Source organism: Typopeltis vanoorti, chromosome 18 (genome assembly GCF_054136105.1).
Source record: "Typopeltis vanoorti isolate ZY-2024b chromosome 18, IOZ_Tvanoo_1.0, whole genome shotgun sequence".
Classification (NCBI taxonomy): domain Eukaryota; kingdom Metazoa; phylum Arthropoda; class Arachnida; order Uropygi; family Thelyphonidae; genus Typopeltis; species Typopeltis vanoorti.
In genome coordinates, this window is record NC_143566.1 from 25,712,163 (window position 1) to 25,733,645 (window position 21,483).

Genomic DNA, 21,483 nt, shown 5'->3' on the forward strand with positions numbered 1-21,483 from the left:
ATTATTTGTTTAATAAAAATTAAAACTTTGTTCAGTGATGATACACCTTTTAATCGTTTACTTTCAATTTAATTATGTTTCCATATGCAAAACATGCTTTTAGATTTATTATATTATAAATGGCACAGTTTTTCCGTAGTGTTGGTAATTCCTACATATGCTTTTAAAAAAATTAAAGTCAAAACGATGTATAGGGAAATAAATTAAAAACACTATGTTTATTTTTGAAGTAAAACTTTAATTCCAACATTCTAAAATGTTATTTGTCTTGCTTTTCTGTTTGCAAAATTGTTGATGACATTGTCAAAGTCTATTTCATCGCTCAGTTGCTGTTTTATAGACAGTATGACAAGATTTCTTAAACATCAAAAAAGTGCTGCCCGGGGTTGGATCCCCCCCCATCTACGCCTCTGTAATTTAGTGGTCCGTAGAATTGTTTTAGGCATTTTACTGGTCCTTGGGCTTAGAAAGGTTGAGAAACACTGTTCTCGAACATTTTGCACCTTCCTGGTATTTATTTTCTATATTCTTACTCAAGTCTTCCCACGACTTTTGTTTAGCTAGTTTTACACACATAGCTTAGCACTCTTACATTTTTCTCTGTATTCCTTTAGGTCATTTGCCAACTTATTTGCTAAGGACTTTTGGTATACTTTCTTTTTTTTTTCAGAACTGCTTCTTAAACTTTTTTGTGTCCACCATGGGTTTTTTTTATTTTTCTATATCCTTACAGACAACTTCACCATATATATCCCTAGCTGAATCAGTCAGTGTCTTCTTCAGAGTTTGCTCATGTTGAAAGTGTAAAGCCTTTTGCACTTCAATTGTCTGGCATTAAATTATCACTTTAAGACCTCCTAGAACTAAATTTGACAGTCAACACAAGGAATGAAATCCATAGAGTTTTATTATGTGACATCTTTGCCTGTGTGGTACAGAATATTAGCTGGCCTTTTTCTCCACATTTTCCCAAAACATTCCTCTATTCCTTGTGGGATTCATTTCCTATTCTGATGTTTAGATCTCATCTCTAACAAGGACCACTTTTCCCATTTTCTTTATGTCAACTTCCTGTTCTAATTACTTGAAAAATTCTTCCACTTCTTCCTTAGAAGAACCTTCTGTGGGACCACACAAATAAGTTTTATTGTCCATTTCCCCATTTTGAAGTGTCCAAATCACTCTACTTGAAACTCCTGCTAATCAAGAAGTTTATCTTCATGTTTGGCGTTGAATGCTATCGCTACTCCTTCTTTTCCTTGATTATTATTGCCTGAATATAACATCCTTTACTTATTATTTAGTAAGATCTCACCTATTTTTGTCTTCTTTGTCTCAGTAATATTAACTTTTCCAGTTCTTCAAGTTCAATTTCCTTTCTATTAATGTTCCTTATATTGTTGGATTGAGTTGGTGCTTGTCCAGTATCTGACTTTTCACTGTTTGCCCTGGTTCCCTGACGAAAACAGTGCAGAGTGATGACCTAACTGGCATGAAATCTAATCATGTTGTACCATCGTATGTGTTTGGGTTTAAGCAGCCAATAGAGAGTACAATTTGGTCGGCCAACTTGCAAATTGCCAGCCCATCCTCGTTCGTTCAGTACCCAGTAGATACTTATTGGGGTGCACCACGTGAAGGTGAGGATTGGACATAAGGTCTGAATCCACAGTTGGTTCTCTGCATTCCTGAAAGGCAATGTGGATCCCCTCCCAGTTATTTGGCTTTGACCCTTAAGCAAACCCTCTCTTCCTACTATTAATATGTAATCTATAGTTGTAAGTTTCTTCTGTTGTTCTTCTAAATGTACCCAAATTACCACATCATCTGCAAACACAGCTGTTTCTCTTTTCTGGTCATTTTTAGGTCAGTTGTGCTCTTAGAGAATACAGAGACAAATGGAAGAAAGTTAAACACTGTGTAAAACTATCGAAGCAAAAGTCATGGGAAGACTTTGGTAAGAACATAGAAAATAAATATCAGGAAGGCAGCAAGATATTCTGGAGACCATTGAAAAAGCTCAGAAATGGAGGAAAGAGTGCTGTAAAAGGAATTAGAGGTGACATGAAAACTGGTGAAAAGATATCCTTGATGTATGGAGTAATTACTTCAAAAAATTGCTAAATGAAACAAGCAGTGATAGCACAGTGTTAAAAAACACTCAGTAGGCATGAATCAGGAATACATATCCACACTTTAAGTAGAAAAAGCCATCAAAAGCCTGAAATGTGGAAAGGCAGCAGTTGTAGTTAATATTCAACCAGAAATGCTGAAGTATGGAGGCACATAAGTCTTACAGTGGTTGCACTGCATAGTTCAGAAAGCCTGGACAGAGGGACGAATTCCCGATGATTGGAGTAGAGCTCTCATAGTACTCATATATAAAAAGGGAAATAAAACTGAATGTGAGAATTACAGAGGTATTTTCGTACTAAGTGTTCCTGGCAAGATCTATGCAAGTATACTTGAGAAGCAGTTCAGAAGAATTGTGGAAGAAAAGCTTGGTGAAGAACAAGCTGGATTCAGGCCAAATAGAGGCTGTCAGGATCAGATTTTCATTTTATGACAAATAATTAAGAATTCATGGGAATATAACAAAGATCTATATTTAAGTTCTGTAGATCTGCAAAAGGTATATGACAAGGTGCCAAGAGAAAAGCTATTCAAAATGCTGTAGTTGTATAGTGTCAATGGGGTATTATATCAAGCAATACTTAATCTTGTAAGTCAGCAGTTAGAATTGAAGGAAGTATAGGAAGATGGTTGAATGTTAAATCTGGCATCAGACAAGGATGTACATATATGAAGGAAAGTGGTATTAAACCTTATATCAAAATTGGAAATGTTAATCTTGGCTCTTTACTTTGTGCAGATGATGGTATACTTCTAAATACAAGTCCAGTGAGATTCCCTGACTAAATTGAATAGCTGTTGTTACAGTTTTGTTATGAAGGTCAGCAATAACAAGACAAAGACAATGAAAGTAGGCAGAACCATTGAAAATATCAGCTGCATTATGAATGACAAATGTATAGAACAAGTAAAACATTTCAGCTACTTAGGCACAATTTTTAGTGAAGAGAGTAAATTAAATATGGAAATAGGCAACAAAATCAACAAAGCTGGTATGGTAGGAAGTCAACTGAATAAATTTATATGGAATAAGAGAGAAATTATTCAAAACACTACATTAACTATATACAAGACAGTGTTCAAACCAGTTTTAACCAATGGATCTGAGAAACTGGGTTAGAAATAAAACACCTGACCACAGATATGAGAGTATTGAGAAAGAATAGGGGCATGAACAGATGGCATCAATGGCAATATCATATTAAAACGAGGATATTAGGAAAAAACTTGACATTGTCAGCATTCAGGAATCTCAGGTGGTATAGTCACTTAAACGGAATGGGAGAGGAAAGATTAGCAAAACTGGTGTTTTGGGTTCATTTTCCTGCCAGGTTGGCAGGAAAAATACCCAAAAGGAAGACCAAAGTATAGGTGGATTGATACAGTAAAAAGTGCCTTAAAAGACTGAAATATAAGATCTGATAATGTTGGAGTCTTGACAGGTAACAGATTGATTTGGAGGAAAATTGTAGATAGGAAGTTAGTAATGATGCAAGTTCTTCATGTAGTGCTATTATAATATCCTGTACACCCCTTGAGGGTACATGTCAGGAATTTGATGATGATGATGATTTCTAAGTGAACCACTCTGAATTACCAAACTTAGTCTTCACACAGCTCTTAGACTTAACATACATATTCTTTATTATGACTATTTCTTCTTTTTCTGTGCTTGCGTTTTCCCATTGAACCTAGTCACAGGCCTTTTTCAAATTTCCAGTGTCTCTCCATCATTTCTCTTAGAGTAAAATTCATATCAACAGTTAATTGCCCTTTCCTAAAACTGAACTGTCCTTCTCTTAAGATCTTCCTCTATTTTGCCATTTATCCTTTCCTAAATCATTACAGTGACACAATAATGTTATTCCTCTATAATTACTGCACTCTCTCCTTGAGCCTCCTTTATATATTGGAACAATAATCCCCTTGGTCCAATCATCAGGTATCATCTTGCTTCTCCAGATCAGTCTAAAGATGTAACATAACCATTTCAACCCTGTGTTACCAGAAGTTGTGATCAGTTCAATAGGTAAACCATCTATCCTTGGGCATTTTCCATTCTTTCCTTTTTCCCTGGCCATTTTTCTTAATATTTCTTCAACCTCTGCTAGATTTATTTCCTTATTATTTATCCTCAATGCTGTATTCATTCCAATTCATTTCACTATGGCTTTCATTTTTGTTTAACAGATCTCTAAAATAATATTGGCACATCATCGTAATCTGCTCTAGTAGTTAGAAAATTTTCATCCCCATTTATTAAAAAGCCTGGCTTCCTATTCTTTTTTTATTCTTCAGATGCCCATATAACATTTTTTGTTCTCATTTATATCTTCCAACTTTTGTGTAAAATTCAGCCCAGCTTTTTTTTATATTTTCTTTTTTATGATTTTTTTGCATGGCTCTTTCTCTGATTACAAACAAGTCTACCATCATTTGATCTAGTCTTCGTAAACATCCGAAAAGCTTTATTTTTTAATTTGACTGCTCCTTTAACCACGCTACCGGCCAAGACGTCTATAGACGTCGAAGTTATCATGGATGCGAAGTGCATATCAAAATTATAATATCATTGATATTACATTGAAATATATGATGGATACGAAGATGCATATTTGATCCATAACGGCCGGTGAGGAGGTTAATTCTCTCATCCCACCAGCATATTTCTTTTCCATTTCTTCTTTAACCTGTTCTTCCACATACCTCTTTTGCTGTTCCTGCCATTACATCTTGAAGTTTTCCCAATTTTCATCTACATTATCTGTAGTTCACTCATGAGCCTTGCACCTAATCCAAAACTCAAATTTTTGCTTTACTTCAGACTCCTTTCAACATTCATAGCGTCAGCTTTTTGTCTCTTTTTCTCTTGCCACATTTATCTTCCATGCACACCTTAAAAGTGAATATAAGGAGTCTATGATCTCTCATCTAAAGTGACTGAAGCCAAAACTTTAATGTCCATGACTTCCTTTCTTCATTCTTTATCAAGGATGAAATAATCTATTACTGATTTTTGTTAACTATCTCAGCTATATCTTGTAATTCTGTGGTTTTGTTTTCTCTGAAACCAGCTGTTTCCAATTTTTGGATCATATCTGTGCAAAAATCTGATAACTTTTGTGATTCCTCATTTCTTTGTCCAAAATGAAATGGGTCAAATTTTTTTCTACTTCTGTTCATTCTTCTTTAACATGTGCATTAAGATTTCTTAAAATGATTATACTTGTATTCTTAATACCGCCTTCCAACTGTTCCTTATATAATGTCTTTTCCTACATATCTAAACCTTGTTGTGGTGCATAGACCTTGATAAGTGAGATTTGTTTAGAAATAATTTAAGACTAAAATGTTGAAGAAATGCTTATCAACTCTTGCTTGAAGTGCTTTTGACATCTAATGAGAATGAACTTGGAAAGAATACCAAGAAGAACGCTTAAAATGAAATTTGAGGGGAAGAGACCAAGAGAGGAAGACCACAGAAAAGGTGGATAGGCCAGATAAGAGAAGATTTAGAAAAGAGAAACCTGAACTGGCAGAGTGTTCATGAAGGAAGAATTTGGGAGACTAGAAAGAAATGGAGAGATTTGATCCACCTGACTAGACAGTTTGTTGGAACAGTTGTTACTGATCATATAGATCCATCTTGTTGGAAATGCATCTCATTTCCTAACATAGTCTGGATCACTGAACATGCACCCTCTGTCCAAAAAGAAACCGAACTTTTGATAGAAAATAAAACACAGGCCAATTATAATTATTCAAATCATTTATTTCAATCAATATACTCTCCCTCAGCTTCGATACATCGTTTGGCCAAGTCAATTAATTCATCAAATGAGTTTTTTATATCAGTTTTTGGGATACTATTGAGGGTTGTGGTTACTGCTGCTTGAACATTTTCAAAGGTGTCGTATCGCTTCCTTTCATCAGCAAATGAAGTCGGGGGAAGAGAAAGAAGTCACAGGGTGCTAAATCAGGTGAATATGGTGAGTGATCCAACATACAAACTTGGTTTTTGCTCAAAAAGTCTCACAATATTCAAATGATGAGATGGTGCATTATCGTGCAAAAGTGACCAGCTGCCTGCATCACGACATTCATGCCGTACGTGACGAATTCTCGCTATCAATTGCTTCAAAACTTTGAGATAAAACTCACCATTGACCGTCTGGCCAGGTGGAATGAATTCATTGTGGATAATACCCTTGGAATTGTAGAAACAAATCAGCATTGTCTTTACTTTTGACTTCTCCAAGCGACTTTTTTTCGGATGCCCCTCTTCTGGTGGTCTCCACTCAGCACTCTGGCACTTTGTTTTGGTCTCATACTCAAAACAGCATGTTTCGTCACCAGTAATGATCGTTTCAAGGAAGTTTGAGTCCTTACGAACGTTTTTTTAATGAGGTCCTTGCAGTGTTCAATTCAATGCATTTTTTGTTCGTTGGTTAACTTGTGGGGAACAAATCGCGAATTCAATTTATGAAGGCCCAAACTCTGCTTCAAAATGTTGTGCACAGGTGATTTTGGAATCCCCAATTCATCTTCAATCAATCTCATGGACGATTTCAGATTTTCTTTGATGAAATCATGCACTTTTTGGATGTTAACTTCGCTCAGTCCAGTTTTTGGACGGCCCAGCTTTTCGTCATCTTCAAGCATCTCACGACAACTTTGAAATCGCTTAAACCACTCGTAAACCTGAGTACAGGATAAGCATTCATCACCATATGCTTTTTGAAGCATTTGATGTGTTTTTGGCAAAACTTTTACCAAGTTTAACACAAAAGTCAATTGCAGCTCTCTGTTTGAAACTCATTTTCTGACTGTTTGTCAAAACACACTGTCACTCTTGGCACTATAACTCCGCTTCTAATGAAACAAATGTCATAAACGATTGACACAACACTAATGAAGGTTGCCGTTTTCAACAACAAAAAGATACAACAGGTGGCGCCACTAGTTTCTTCTATTTTCAAAAGGTTTGGTTTCTTTTTGGACAGAGGGTGTAATCTTGTTGACCAAATGGATGTCCTGTATTCTGACAACATTGCCAACCATCATAGCCTTTCTCTACATAGAATAGTTCACATAGAAAAGGCAACATCCCTCCAGTGTATCTTATCATTATTCACAAAGTCAGACCATTCTCACTTCAAAAGTCTTCCTTAAACACATTGATCCAAGCATCAGCTCTGTAATGATCACTCTTTTACAATGTTCACATCTCTGTTCCATAATGCAGAACAGACAGAACTAGACTATTGTAAATATCAAATTGGGAATCAGCTTAATCAAGACACTGGAGATTAGCCCCATTGCATTGTATTGCCTGTGTAGAAATTTTACAGGCCAGAAATGGCATTGCCATTGTTCCCTATTATTCCCCAGATGCTGACTGACACCATGTGAGCTTATTCTTTCCTCCAGAATGCAAACTGGCACACTATGAAAGGAAGGGAAAAAATAATGGCATCATCATCATGATGAATGTATGTTTGTATGGAGATATTACAGGCAATACTTTCTGGCCATGGTTAAGTGGATGCTGTGTCCCCTTTCTAATAAATGCTGTATAGTGTTAGGTTCAGATCCCATTGGGGGGGGGGAATTGACTGTTTGTGATTAAATCTCTTTTTTGTGGATGAATTTCATTGCCATTGTGAGGTCACTCATGCTTATTAGAGGCCTGAAGTGGCTAGAAAAAAATTTAATGTTTGGTATCTAGAGCAGGATTTCCAGGTTACCTACCTGTGAAGCACCAAACTTGTCAAATTTAAAACACTCAACTTTGTAGATTTTTTATGAGTTCATTATTAGATTTAATAGCCTGATTGTTTTTTTAAATAACAAATATTAATATGTATGTGGATTTCTAAATAAATGTTAACCTATGACTGTTTTCTCTTTTCTGCATTTTTCTGTATCATTTTATTACTTCTTTTCTTGATTATTTTCAAAAAACTATCATAATACATATGCTATGCATTAATGCTTTATGTATAAGTGGCATATATACTGCATTTAAGCATTTCAGTTTCATAAATCAATTATGAAAAGCAAATCTAACTGTGAACAGGAAGTTTGACAGTTAAACCATTAATGGGTGTATGGTTTCTTATATTCAGAACTGATTGATGACTGAAATGAAAGATTTATTAACACAGTAGATAGATAATCTAAAAGATTCCATGCCTGTGAGTATACAAACCATTTTATGCACCAAATGAAAGACGTCTACAATTTGATCCTGAACTTTTTTTTTTTTTTTTTTAAATGACAGGAGAATTAAAGCGGTTCATCAGGTCTGAGATATTTTCTTTTAACTGCAGGGGTGTTTTATTGAGTTAAAATCATCTGCATGCTCTTGGAAATTTCAGCAGCAGTTTCTTATCTTATCAAAATTATTGTTACAGTAACTCAGCACACATGAAATTTCTGCCCTGTGTTTTGGCAGAAGATTTAGTGGTTGTGCATTTAGGTATTAATGGTAATAAATAGGTATTGCTAAATTATGAATAAACATAGTCTTTCTATCTTGAACACTATTTGCATGGAAAACATTGATAAATGCTTTTTCCAGAGGCAAGTTGAATGAATGAAAGAAGAAGCTGTTTGGTGAATTTGAAGTTAGATAATACATAGGCATTAACCAGCTGATGCTCACTTTTTCATATGTTCAGGGATATAAAAAAAAAAAAATTCCACTCACCATCAACATAAGAATCACCGGAAAAGTGAAACTGGCAGAAGAATTAAATAAGTACCATGCTGACATAACTGGTATTACAAAACACCCATAACTCATCATCAAATTCCTGCCATGTACCCTCAAGGGGTGTACAGGATATGATAGTACTACATGAAAAAATTACATCATTACTAACTTCCTATCTACAATTTTCCTGCAAATCATTCTGTTACTTGTCAAGACTCCAACATTATCAGATCTTATATTTCTATCGTCTAAGGCACTTTGTACCGTATCAATCCACCTGTATCTTGGTCTTCCTCTGGGTCGTTTTCCTGCCAACCTGGCAGAGAAGACTTGTTTTGCTAATCTTTCCTCTCCCATTCTATTTAAGTGACCATACCACCTGAGATTAGCTCTGCTAATGCATTCCTGGATGCTGACAATGTCAAGTTCTTTCCTAATATCCTCGTTTTTAATATGATATTGCCATTGATGCCATCTGTTCATGCCTCTAATCTTTCTCAGGACTCTCATATCTGCAGTCTCTAGTCTTTGGTCAAGTGTTTTACTTTTGACCCAGCTCTCAGATCCATAAGTTAAAACTGGTTTGAACACTGTCTTGTATACAGCTAATTTAGTGTTCCGACTAATTTCTCTCTTATTCCATATGAATTTATTCATTTGACTTCCCACCATACCAGCTTTGCTGATTCTGTTGTCTATTTCTATATTGAATTTACCATCTTCACTAAAAATCGTACCTAAGTAGCTGAAATGTTTTACTTGTTCCACAGGTTCTCCATTCACAACACAGTTGACATTTTCAATGATTCTGCCTATTTTCATTGTCTTTGTCTTTTTATTGCTGACCTTCATGCCATATCTATTACAACAGTTATTCAATTTAGTCAGAGAATCTTGCAGACTTGTAGAGGATTTATTTAGAAGTATAACATCATCCGCATAAAGCAAAGAACTGACATTAACATCTCCAATTTTGATATCATGTTTAATACCACTTTCCTTCATAATGTGATCCATATAGATAATGAATAACAGAGGGGGATAATGTACATCCTTGTCTCACACCAGATTTAACATTAAACCATCTTCCTGTACTTCCTTCAATTCTAACTGCTGACTTACAATTCAAATAAATACTAAGTATTGCTTGATATAATGCCCCATTGACACCATATAACTGTAGCATTTTGAATAGCTTCTCTCTTGGCACCTTGTCATATGCCTTTTCCAGATCTACGAAACTTAAATACAGATCTTTGTTATATTCCTATGCTTTCTCGACTATTTGTCGTAAAGTGAAGATCTGATCCTGACAGCCTCTATTTGGCCTGAATCCAGCTTGTTCTTCACCAAGCTTTTCTTCCACAATTCTTCTGAACTGCTTCTCAAGTATACTGCATAGATCTTGCCAGGAACACTTAGTACGAAAATACCTCTGTAATTCTCGCATTCAGTTTTATTTCCCTTTTTATATATGGGTACTATGAGAGCTCTACTCCAATCATCGGGAATTCGTCCCTCTGTCCAGGCTTTCTGAACTATGCAGTGCAGCCACTGTAAGACTCTTATACCACCATACTTCAGCATTTCTGGTCGAATATCATCTACTCCTGCTGCCTTTCCACATTTTAAGCCTTTGATGGCTTTTTCTACTTCAAGTATGGATATGTATTCCTGACTGCATGCCTGGTCAGTGTTTTTTACCACTGTGCTGTCATCACTGCTTGTTTCATTTAGCAGTTTTTCAAAGTAATTACTCCATACTTCAAGGATATCTTTTTCTTCTGTTTTCATGTCACCTTTATCATCTCTAACTCCTTTTACAGCACTCTTTCCTCCATTCCTAAGCTTCTTCAACAATGTCCAAATATTTTGCCACCTTCTTGATATTTATTTTCTATATTCTTGCCAAAGTCCTCCCATGACTTTTGTTTAGCTAGTTTTACGCACTGTTTAGCTTCCTTACATTTTTCTCTGTATTCTGTAAGAGTAAAAGCTGACTTATTTGCCAGGAACTTTTGATATGCTTTCTTCTTTTCCTTCACTGCCTCTTTAACTTCCTGTGTCCACCATGGAGTTCTAATTTTTCTATCCTTGCAGACAACTTCACCACATGCCTCTCTAGATGAATCAATCAGGGCTTTCTTCAAGGCTTGCCACTGAATCTCCAAGGTTTGATTCCTGTTCTCAAACTCTTTCATTTTTTCTTCAATAATCTTTGTGTATTTTAGTCTACAGTTCACATCTGAGAGCTGCTCAACTTTTATTCTCTTTAAAACTTTCTTACATGTCATTCTTTTCAATATGAAATTCAATTTTATCCTGCTCAAGACTAAATAGTGATCACTTCCAGTTTTAAATCCTCTGTACACTCTGGTGTCCTGCACTAGGGAGAAAACATCACTATCAACAATAACATAGTCAATGAGACTTTTCTTATTCCTTGCCTCTTCTCTCCATGTGAATTTGTGCACATTTTTATGTTGGAACATGGTGTTAGTAATAACCAGTCCATGTCCTGAGCAGAAATCCAAGAGATATTTGCCATTATTATTAGCTTTGCTCTTTTCTCCAAATTTTCCCAAAATATTTTTGTATGTCTGACAATCATTTCCTACTCTGCTATTTAGATCCCCAACAAGGACCAACTTTTCCTTTTTCATTGTGTCAGTTGCTTTTTATTAAGCATCAAAAAATTCCTCCACTTCTACCTTAGTAGAACCTTCTGTGGGACCATAGTCACAAATAAGTCTCATTGTCCAGTTCCCCATTCTCATATTTGCCCACATTACTCTACTTGAGACTGCCTGCCATTTAAGAAGATTAGCCTCGAATTATGTGTTGAATACTATGGCTACTCCTTCTTTTCCTTGATTGCCATTGCCTGAATATAACATTTTGTATTTATTGCTCAGAAATTTCACCAGTTTTTGTCTTTTTTGTTTCAGTCATCCCTATTATGTTGATCTGGTACTTATCTAATTCCTCAGCTAGCTCCATTTCTTTGCCATTCAGGCTTCTTATGTTGATAGTACTGATCTTTAACTCTGGCGATGTTGAGTTGGGGTGTGTTTTCAGATTTGTTCCAGTAGCTGACTTTTCGCTGTTCGCCCTGGTTCCCTGGCAATAACTAGTATTACAAAAACAGATAAGCCAAAAAGAAGGTTAATTGCCTCTAAATAACAAATGAAGAATGTTATATGCAAGCAATAATGACCAGAGAAAGGAAGAAGTAGCTATAGTATTCAACAGTAAACATGAAGATAATCTTCTTGACTGACAAGCAACAGCAAGTAGAGGGAGGGAGGGGGGGGGACAAATAAATCTCACTGTCCAACTTCTGGACAGTGAGACTTGTGCCTCCTAAGAAGGTTCTACCAAGGAAGAAGCAGAGGGATTTTTTGTCTTATTAGACAAGCCACCTGACATCATGGAAAAGTTCATTCTTGTTACAAATCGAAACTGCCGAGTAGGAAATGAATACTAGATACACAGAAATGATTTTAGAAAAGTTGGAGAAAAGAGTAAAGTTCTTTTCTCCAAAGGCAGCTGAAGATATTCAGCCAGAAATGCTCAAATATGGAGGTATAAACTTTTACAGTGACTTCACTGCATAATTCAGAGGGCTGAATTATAAGAAGCTGGGTTTAGGGAAAATGAAGTTTATGGATCAGATTTTCATTTTAAGACAAATAGTTGAGAGATCATGGAATATAACAAGGATCTGTATTTAAGTTGTGTACATTTTGTTCACTGCCAGAAAGCATCATTTTTCATACTTGCAGTATGTCTCTGGATCTAACTTTTAGCAAAGTGCAACATTATATATTGTGATATTGAAAGAATAAGTGAAAACTGAATTAATTACAGTGCCTGAAAGTTTTTGATTCAAAACAATGATTCCTATGGCCAAACTCTTGACAAATTGGTAAATCTATTACTGTGCATATAGCCATGGATATTTATACATTTCTTTCAGCAGAGGCTATACTATTACTGCTGCTCCTAATGATGATAATGTGAAATGATTGCTGATAGCTAGCTAGAAGAAATTTGGAAACTGTTTTATGTTAAAGCACTTTTAGCATGGCAATTTTTGATACTGCACATCTAGTTTATATATTCAGATTGTTTAGGATATTTTGAGAAGGGAATATATAGTTATATGCTAACTGGTTTAGCATTTTGATATGCAACTAGTATAATATTCCTTCAGGGATAGACTGGCAGTTCATAAGAGAAAAGATGCCACTTAAATATTGTCAAGTTTAATACTTTTTACATTTTGGATTGAAATGGCAGCATCATCAGGGAATTTTTGCATTGTTTCAGGATTCTGTTTAGTGTCAAGACTACTCTAATGGTAGAATTTTGACACATCATGCTTTAAACTTTGAGGTACAGCTGTTATATCTTCTGGAGAGGATATTTTTTTTTTTTTACTTACAATGTTTCTTCATAATCCAGAGAGCATTTATCAGAGCTGTGCACTGTAGTCTGCCATCCTCTAAATTCCTTCTCACCTTCATCTATTACTTTGTATTCCACTGTGTTCCATCTCCTTGGTCCAAAATACTAAACTTTACTTCTTGAATTTGAAATGATATCTGCCTTATATGGTACGAGTGTATTCAAATTTTCTTGAACGGACATCATTGCATTCAGAGTTGCATGTTCCTCCAGCTTTGCATGATCTTTAAATATCTGCAATGGTGTGAATCTTCAGTGTATAGCGTTGGATCAGGAAAACAATGCACAAGATGTGAAGACACTACTTCCCCTTATGTAACTCATTCATGTTACTTAATGAGTCTTTATTAAGCAATCAATCTGTTATTCATTCTCCTTTATTTTAATACTAACTTTGATCATGTGTCAAGTTAGTCATTGGACACCTTTGCAAAGACCAAAATATTACATTATAAGCATCTTTATTTGTCTGTTGAGGGTTCTGAAAAATTTATTTTATTTTTTTTTGTACTGAAAGGGTGACAGACTGGATTCTGACCTACGTATCACTTAATAGAAAAGCCAGGTACATCACTGCTGGTATTGGCAGCTTTTAAAATACGTAGTAACTTTTTCTTTCAATTGATGGTTACTGTTGGGTAAGAAAATGAATCAATAGTTTCGAAAATTCATATTCTTGATATCTGAACACAATGAACTTAAGTATGTTAACAATATTAATTAATCCCCTTTCATGCATCTATCACCGAGTTTCATATGCAGTAAAAAATAAAGCAATACATGCATAAATTTTCATATTTATTGAACATTTTTCAAAATGATAGTTGAACTCCCATTCATTTTTTTAATAGCTTTTGTCTAGTTTGCTGTAAAGTATCAAGTGGTCTTGCTGATAATGTACCTTCATTTACAATGTTCTAATTAAAGATTTAAGAAAATCCGCTCGTGTAGAAGGTAAAGAGGAGACACTAAGATCATTTAAGTAAACTTCGAGCAGTAGAGAATGGGGGAAAGAAGCCATTTAATCAAGTAAACGTTAATTGTTAATGCTATTAGTTACAGCAATCTGTATCTTCTTGGGATTAAAATTTCCCTTGATGACTCTTGATTTATAGCAGATAATGTAAGGAAGTAAAAGATAGATTATTCATGTTGCTTGGCTTGCAGATAAGTTTGATTGATTATTGAGGTGAGGTGGATGGCAGATAGAGGTTATTTCCAAAAGTTGCATGTTGCATTATAATGTATGTTTTGAAAATAACTGACTTTTATTTGATTTGTATAATGATCAGATTGGACTGATAGAATTTATGTAAAAAAAAAAAGTAAAATTTGATATATAAAAACATGGGATAATGCAGCCATTTTTTCTTATAATTTTGAAGTTTCTAAATATATAATTATGTATATACATATGAGTGAAGATTTTACATTATATAAAATAATTATTTAGAATATATAATTTTAGTGTTAATAGGTGCAAGTTTGGTTTAAATTTTTATCACTTTGATTTAGCATCATCAAGTATGTTCCACTTACTTTTTGTCTTAAATTAATTCAAATTAAAAAGTAAGTCTTTCTCATTTCATATAATGCACTGAATTCTTTTATAGTGTGCATATTTTACTTTCATCATATTATGTCTTTGGAACAACCTGATATAATGAAAGTAAAATATGCACACTATAAAAGAATTCAGTGCATTATATGAAATGAGAAAGACTTACTTTTGTAATATGAATTAATTTAAGACAGAAAGTAAGTGGCACATACTTGATCATACCAGACCCAAGTGAAAAAGAATGATATTGAAATTTAGTGTATTCAGTTAGGCATTTTTAATAGTATATTTTAATGATGAGTATGTTGATTTTTTTCAACAATGACTGACCATGTGCCAGCTTCCATGCTCTGCATGTTTCTGTTTTATTTGTATTTTTATGTAACGGTTTCTACACATTCGGTGTTTTTAGTTATATAACGATTTGTATTTAACGCTTGTTGTATTTTTATTTGTGTGTTTATCCTAACCCTGATGAAGCCACTAGCTTAAGTGGCAAAACTAGTAGGTTTATTAACTAATTATTATGATCTAATAAACCCAGTGTTAGATATATTTTTATTAGAGTATATTTTAATATTCCTAGTTAAAGAAGATGATTGTGTGCAGTAGTAAAATTCATAGGTATGCACCTTGCTTGAATTTGCAGGAGTTTTTTAATGATGAATGGTTGTTTAAACTTTGTCATCTTTTAGTTGCATTTTGTAGAATGCATATCACCTTTGAGTATTGCTTTATCTGTCAGTTAATATGGAAACAGTGCTCTGGCTATATAGATTTTTATGAAATTTAGTATTTTCAATCTTTGGCGGAAAAAATCGGGTATTTTTTAGTGTAAATTTTCATCCGTATTTGCAGTACCATTTTATAAAGAGATTAACTAGGTTTAGTTACCTCTGTAGTTTGTAAATTTTCTGATCTACTCTTAAGATATTTGGATTAAAATGGTTTAACTGTATTAACATTTTTCAGATGTGTACTGTACATATTTGTCAGGTGAAGTTCATTCATTTGAATAAACTTTACTTGATTTTATTTTAGTTATCATTGTTATCTCACTTTATATAACGTTTGTCATATTGTTATGAAAGGAAGTTGTAATAAATTATTAATTCACTGTAAGCTTATCATTGACTGCTTATCATCTGCTAAAGTTGTACATGTTTCATAGCCATAATTAAAATAATAATAATAATAATAATATACATAACAATAGTCCTTATACATTAATTTAATCAACTTTAGGCATTATGCTCAGTATCCTTCATACTTGTTAGCTTAGAAGAGTCAGTACTAAGCATGAGACCATTTGCAAAACAAAAGGGGAATGCTATATTTTTCATTGTGCTCTTGAATAGAAAAAATTGCAGCATTTAATGTCATTAGAAATTATAGTGATCATTATGCTATTAAGAAAGTCAAGTGTAAGTCATGATATTAGACATCAGAACATTATCATAATGCTTTTACTTTTACCTTTTTAATAGTTTACTTGCTGAGCTGAAATATATGGATATTTTAGGTCATTTTAAATAGATTCACAGCTTTGTGTTGTTTTCTTTAAATACTGTCAGCTGTGTTTGGTAAAAGGAAGTAGTTAACAAATGTGAACGTGCTGTATTTATTTAATGCAGTTAATTTTGTGAAACTTTTTTTGCCCTAAAGCAACTCGTATTACTTTTTGTTGATATGTATTGTTTAATTTTCTCTTAAAAAGTAGAAGAAAATATACAGAGTCCTGGCCTATCCTTGCTCCTGTAGGCTATTTTACTAAAGCAGGAATGGGCCAGGACATTCCATGTATATTTTCTTCTACTTTTTAGGGGCAATTATAATATATATATATATATCAACAGAAAGTGAACTTTTGGTCACTAGGTAAGAAAATCTGTCTCCTGGTGTTTATCAGATAGAAAATTGAGGGCCTGTGGGGGCCCTCAACTTTTTATCTGATTCTTCATACTTTTGTGTTGGGGACATTTAGGCAGTATTAGAAACTAAGTAAGTACTCATACTACTAGTCAATCTTAACAGTTACCATGCTATACTTTATTTTTATTATCATCTCAACCTTCCATCAGAAAACATAGTCTCCCTCAAGATTCACTGGCATGAATTTGAATTACTTCAAGTTTGCTGAATTTACCCTATACGAAATTAATTTTTTTGTTGTCAAGATGTTGAATATATGTGGTGACCTTCAGTAAATAAAGGGTTGTGAATGCAGACAATTTACTAGTTTAAGAATGAAACTGTAAGTGATATGAATGGATGATAAAATAAATAATTTCACTTTATCCTGTACTAGATGATTAGCATATAATTAGGAATTAATGTCATTCAGTAGTTAGAAGTAATTAGGATTGTCAGTCATTTTGTTATTGCTTGTGGGTATATATAAAAATTTTGAAAGCAAAAAATTTTAAATTATAAAGTAAAAATTGGTGAATAAAAGAAGAAAGGGAATAATTTAAGAAGAAAGAACAAGCCAACTTATATAACAGTGAGAATTTTCAGTTACATGTATTGGTTCTGTATTATCATGTATATTTCTGGCTTAAGCCAATAGAGATTACCGTTTGTTTGTCCCAAATTGGCCTAATGTCCAATCCTCACCTTCACATGGCCAGTCCTGTTACCCAGTGGATACCTACTAACAGGACTGGCCATGTGAAGGTGAGGATTGGACATTAGGCCAAAAGCCCTGGTTGGTTCTCTCCATTCCTTAAAGGAGATGTGGAGGTCTCTGTTACTTTATTATGAAATTATATTTATATTTCCCCCTACAATTTACAGGTTCTTTCTCCAGGCCTATGTATTTGATGTTTTGCTTTGCTGCTCACATGAAAACTGAATTTATATATATATATATATATATATATATATATATATTATTATTATTATTAACAAAGTGTGTGTGTGTAAGCAACATATAATATTATGTAACATGATATAACCACATATAATATATATATATAAACAATATTTAATATAAAATAAATTTGTATTAAAACAATAATGACCCTTTTACTCACTCACATGAATAACCTTTAAAATGTTTTGTTTTCTGGCATTAAATACAAAATATTTGCAAGGGCAAAAGTTGATACATTTTAGTCAGACTCATACAAACATAATAGAAAACTTTGCATTGCTCTGGGAATTCAAGACATAAGTTTCTTATCAGTCTTTAAGTTCACTAAGGGAAATAGCAGCATCAAATTTTCTTTCACACAAGAAAATGACAACTCCTACCTGTGTATTCAATGCATGCCTTACTTTTGGCATATTCAGTTAGTACTTAAAACAAGTACCCAAGACCTTAAGTTGACTTAATAAAACTCAGCTTTCCAGTGTTTTTATTTGAAATTTGTCAGGTAAAAACGTTTCACTCAAAAAAACCAAAATTAGAACAGTGAAGATATATAAATTTCTTAATAGAAACTTGAACTTGAAATCTTAAGAAATCCATAAAATACCACTGTTTTTCTCTATTTCTTAAAGGGAATTATTTCCAACATCCCCTTGTATTCTTCTGCACATCCCCGTGCTGTACACAGAATTGCATGATCCCGATCCTGTTAGTGGCACTGTGTGGCCAACATTTGCATGTTTATCAGTAGAGACAGTTGTCTAACTGTACAGGTTAACATGCAGTGGGGAGATTATGCAAACTGTGTTGCTGTAATAGCTTCGCAAGGTTGGAATGCAGCCACCTGTTATTTTCAACATGCTAAAAACACTTGGGATCAGTAGAATGTTTGTGTATTGAACTATTAACCATTATGATTCAGAGATGGATCTGACCCGAAGAACAGGTCGACCACACTGCATTAAGATGCAAGAGATATGCCTTCACAGGCTATGAAGGCATGCCACTGCTGTAATCCTGTGAGAACCCAGAAAGTGAGGTCATGAGAGATGAATGTTTTGCAAAGAACAATATCACGTGTGCTAACTGATGCTGGGAGTGAGAGCCTATTGTTGTTCTATTGAACACTTCCTAACACTACAACTTATGTATCATTGGGTGATAGTCAAAGGCACTTTTCCAGTGGTATGCAAACAACAGGCAGAGATATTCTCATCTGCGAAGAGAATATCTCTGTCTGTTGTCATTTAACTCCAAATTGAAAAGTCATTTAACATTCAGAATGATCAGGCATATGCCCTGGATGGTCACACAGTATGTACCATAGCACTCAGGATTAAGAATGGTCATCACTCTGCATCAGTAATGGTTTGGGTGGTGGAAGGCGACATATCAAGTGGTATATGTTGCATTTTTGCAAGAAAGGGGTCAAAACCTTGCCAAAATCCATCAAGACACCATGCTGGAACCTGTGATATGACCCTTAAATGACATTTTGTTTCACAGTAGGCAGTGGACCTTCCAACAGGACTCAGTCCCTGTACACAAGGAAAGGACCACACAACAGGATTGGAGGTGAATATGCCTGACCATATATTACCATCTGATCGGCCACCTAGAAGTTCTGATCTGAATCCATTGGATTCAGATCAGAAACGACCCCCAAGCATTGCTACCCTGAAAGTAAATTTGGAGTGAACAGTAGCAGTGTTTCTGTTGGATGTTTTTTCGTGCTGCCATCAATATGTGACCTCACACACTTTGGGCATGCGCGAAGGGAAAAGGGGGGGGGGGGGAACGTGCATATAGTAGTATTCATTCAAATATTGAATACTGCTATATGCACATTATACATGTGTGCATGCCGCATGCTGAAAGCTGTACGTGATTTACTGATAGATTAAAGGTTTATGCACTGTTCAAGTTGTAATGGTATTTGTGGCTAGACTTAAAGTAAAAATCGTTTTAACATAATTTTATCAACATAACAAAATTTCTATATATCTTTTTACTTCATTTTCAATTACTGTAACAGTATTTTCTACAAACAGAATCATGTTCAGATTTTTAAATATACTGATGATATTTCTGTTGAACCAAAGTGGTCAGTATATTTAAAAAGCTCAGCGGTTGCTGCTGAGTTTTTTTTTTTTTTTTAATCTCTCCGGCACAGATTTATCTGGCCTCAGACTGTAGTCTTGATGCTCAGGTTTTCCCCTTCAAATTCTTTTACCAGGAGACAGTAGTTAGCAGTTAATTTGAGCTTGTAGCCTCTTGGTAGAAAAATAAAATAATATAAAATGCATGCTTTTGCCAATTTTATTTTTGACAGAGGTTTTGGGAGGGAATGAGCACCTCTAAGTAAACCATCTCTAAGAACACAGTATTTTAATGAAGTTTAAGATCAACTTAATCTGTGCTGAAGATTTCAAAAGAAAAAAAAATTAATAACTTTATTTTTTATCCCTGTAACCTCCCCCCTTATTTTTTGTTTTTATTTGGATAAAAGAGTACCAACATAATCATGCTGGCTTGAGTAGTTGGTGTATCCACTCTCCAACCAACAAGCTGTGGGTTCAAATCTTGCTTTGGGAATGAATGTTTCTGCTTGTCTTTAGTTGGGAGACCAGTCTCATCACCTGGTGTGAGACAACCATCCTGCTTATTGAAGGCCTGAAGTGGCTTAATAAAATTCCACGTTTGGTCTCTAGAGTAGTTTCTGGACTATTTAGAAAATAAGTAAAAATATTTTAAAAATTCTGAGCCCATCTACGGTACAAATGTACTATAGGTTTATATATAAACTTTGTGTGGGTGGGAACCGTATTACTATATTATATAATAACCTCCGTTAGCATTTACATATCATCCAATTAATCATGTCATCCTGACACCTCCAAGGAGTCTAATTATATAAATAATGTCAACAAACATAACAATAGCAATACATTCAGCAGTGTTAATTGCATTTGATTTATTCACTTTTAACTATTTATATTAATTGTCTTTAAAAATCAACATCAAGAACACTAACATATTCAACAGTGTGTTAATTACTTATATTAATTGTTTTATTACATAGAAAGTTACAAGTCCTAAATATCTAAGTTAAACAGACTTAGATATTTAGGATAGAATTAGACTAAAAATAGATTTGACCAAATTGGCTACCCAAAAAAAAAAGAAAGGAAACAGATCCTTCAGTATTAAGTGTTATTACTTAGTTATTTGAACATAAGAAATTTATATAAACAAAGGATTAAAGGCTATTTTAGAAAGAAAAAAGTGTAGACAGAGAGAGGATGGAATAATATGAAAGAAATCATCACACTGGCTGAATACGAGATTAGGAACGCACAAAAAAAAATAATTAACAAAACATGAGTAATGAAATAAGAATAAAAATAGCCTAGCCTTTAAAAATGAAATCGAATATAAAAGATGTTGTTTGATCATTAAATGAGAAACAGAAAGAACTATAGAGAAAGATAACAAAAATTTCTAACCTGTTTGGAAAATGATATACAGTAATCTACCATTTATCCGACCTTCAAAACAACGACCCTTCAAATAATCAACCTTTGCACATGTCAATCAACTTCTGATAGAGCACCATGCAATTGTACTTGAATTATCAGAACTTACCGTTCTGATATTTGAAGGGTTGGATAAATGGTAGATGACAGTATTCAAAAATTATTTCACTGAATTTTAGACGGAAGTCATCAC

The 21,483-nt window shown here is 34.1% G+C and overlaps 1 protein-coding gene across 2 annotated transcripts in view; it reads left to right on the forward strand.

The window, feature by feature from the left end:
* LOC150096555 (cleavage and polyadenylation specificity factor subunit 5-like) overlaps window positions 1-21,483 on the forward strand; it is a 181,255-nt gene that overhangs the window by 125,580 nt on the left and 34,192 nt on the right. The window contains exon 7 of one of the 2 annotated variants that reach the window (XM_090407938.1): window positions 14,173-14,634. The exons of the other annotated variant lie outside the window; for it this stretch is intronic. Within the exon in view, the coding sequence (XP_090264064.1) occupies window positions 14,173-14,242 (70 nt within the window). The 3' untranslated portion in view covers window positions 14,243-14,634. Of the gene's footprint in view, window positions 1-14,172; window positions 14,635-21,483 lie in introns of those variants that run through there. 2 annotated transcript variants of the gene reach the window in all.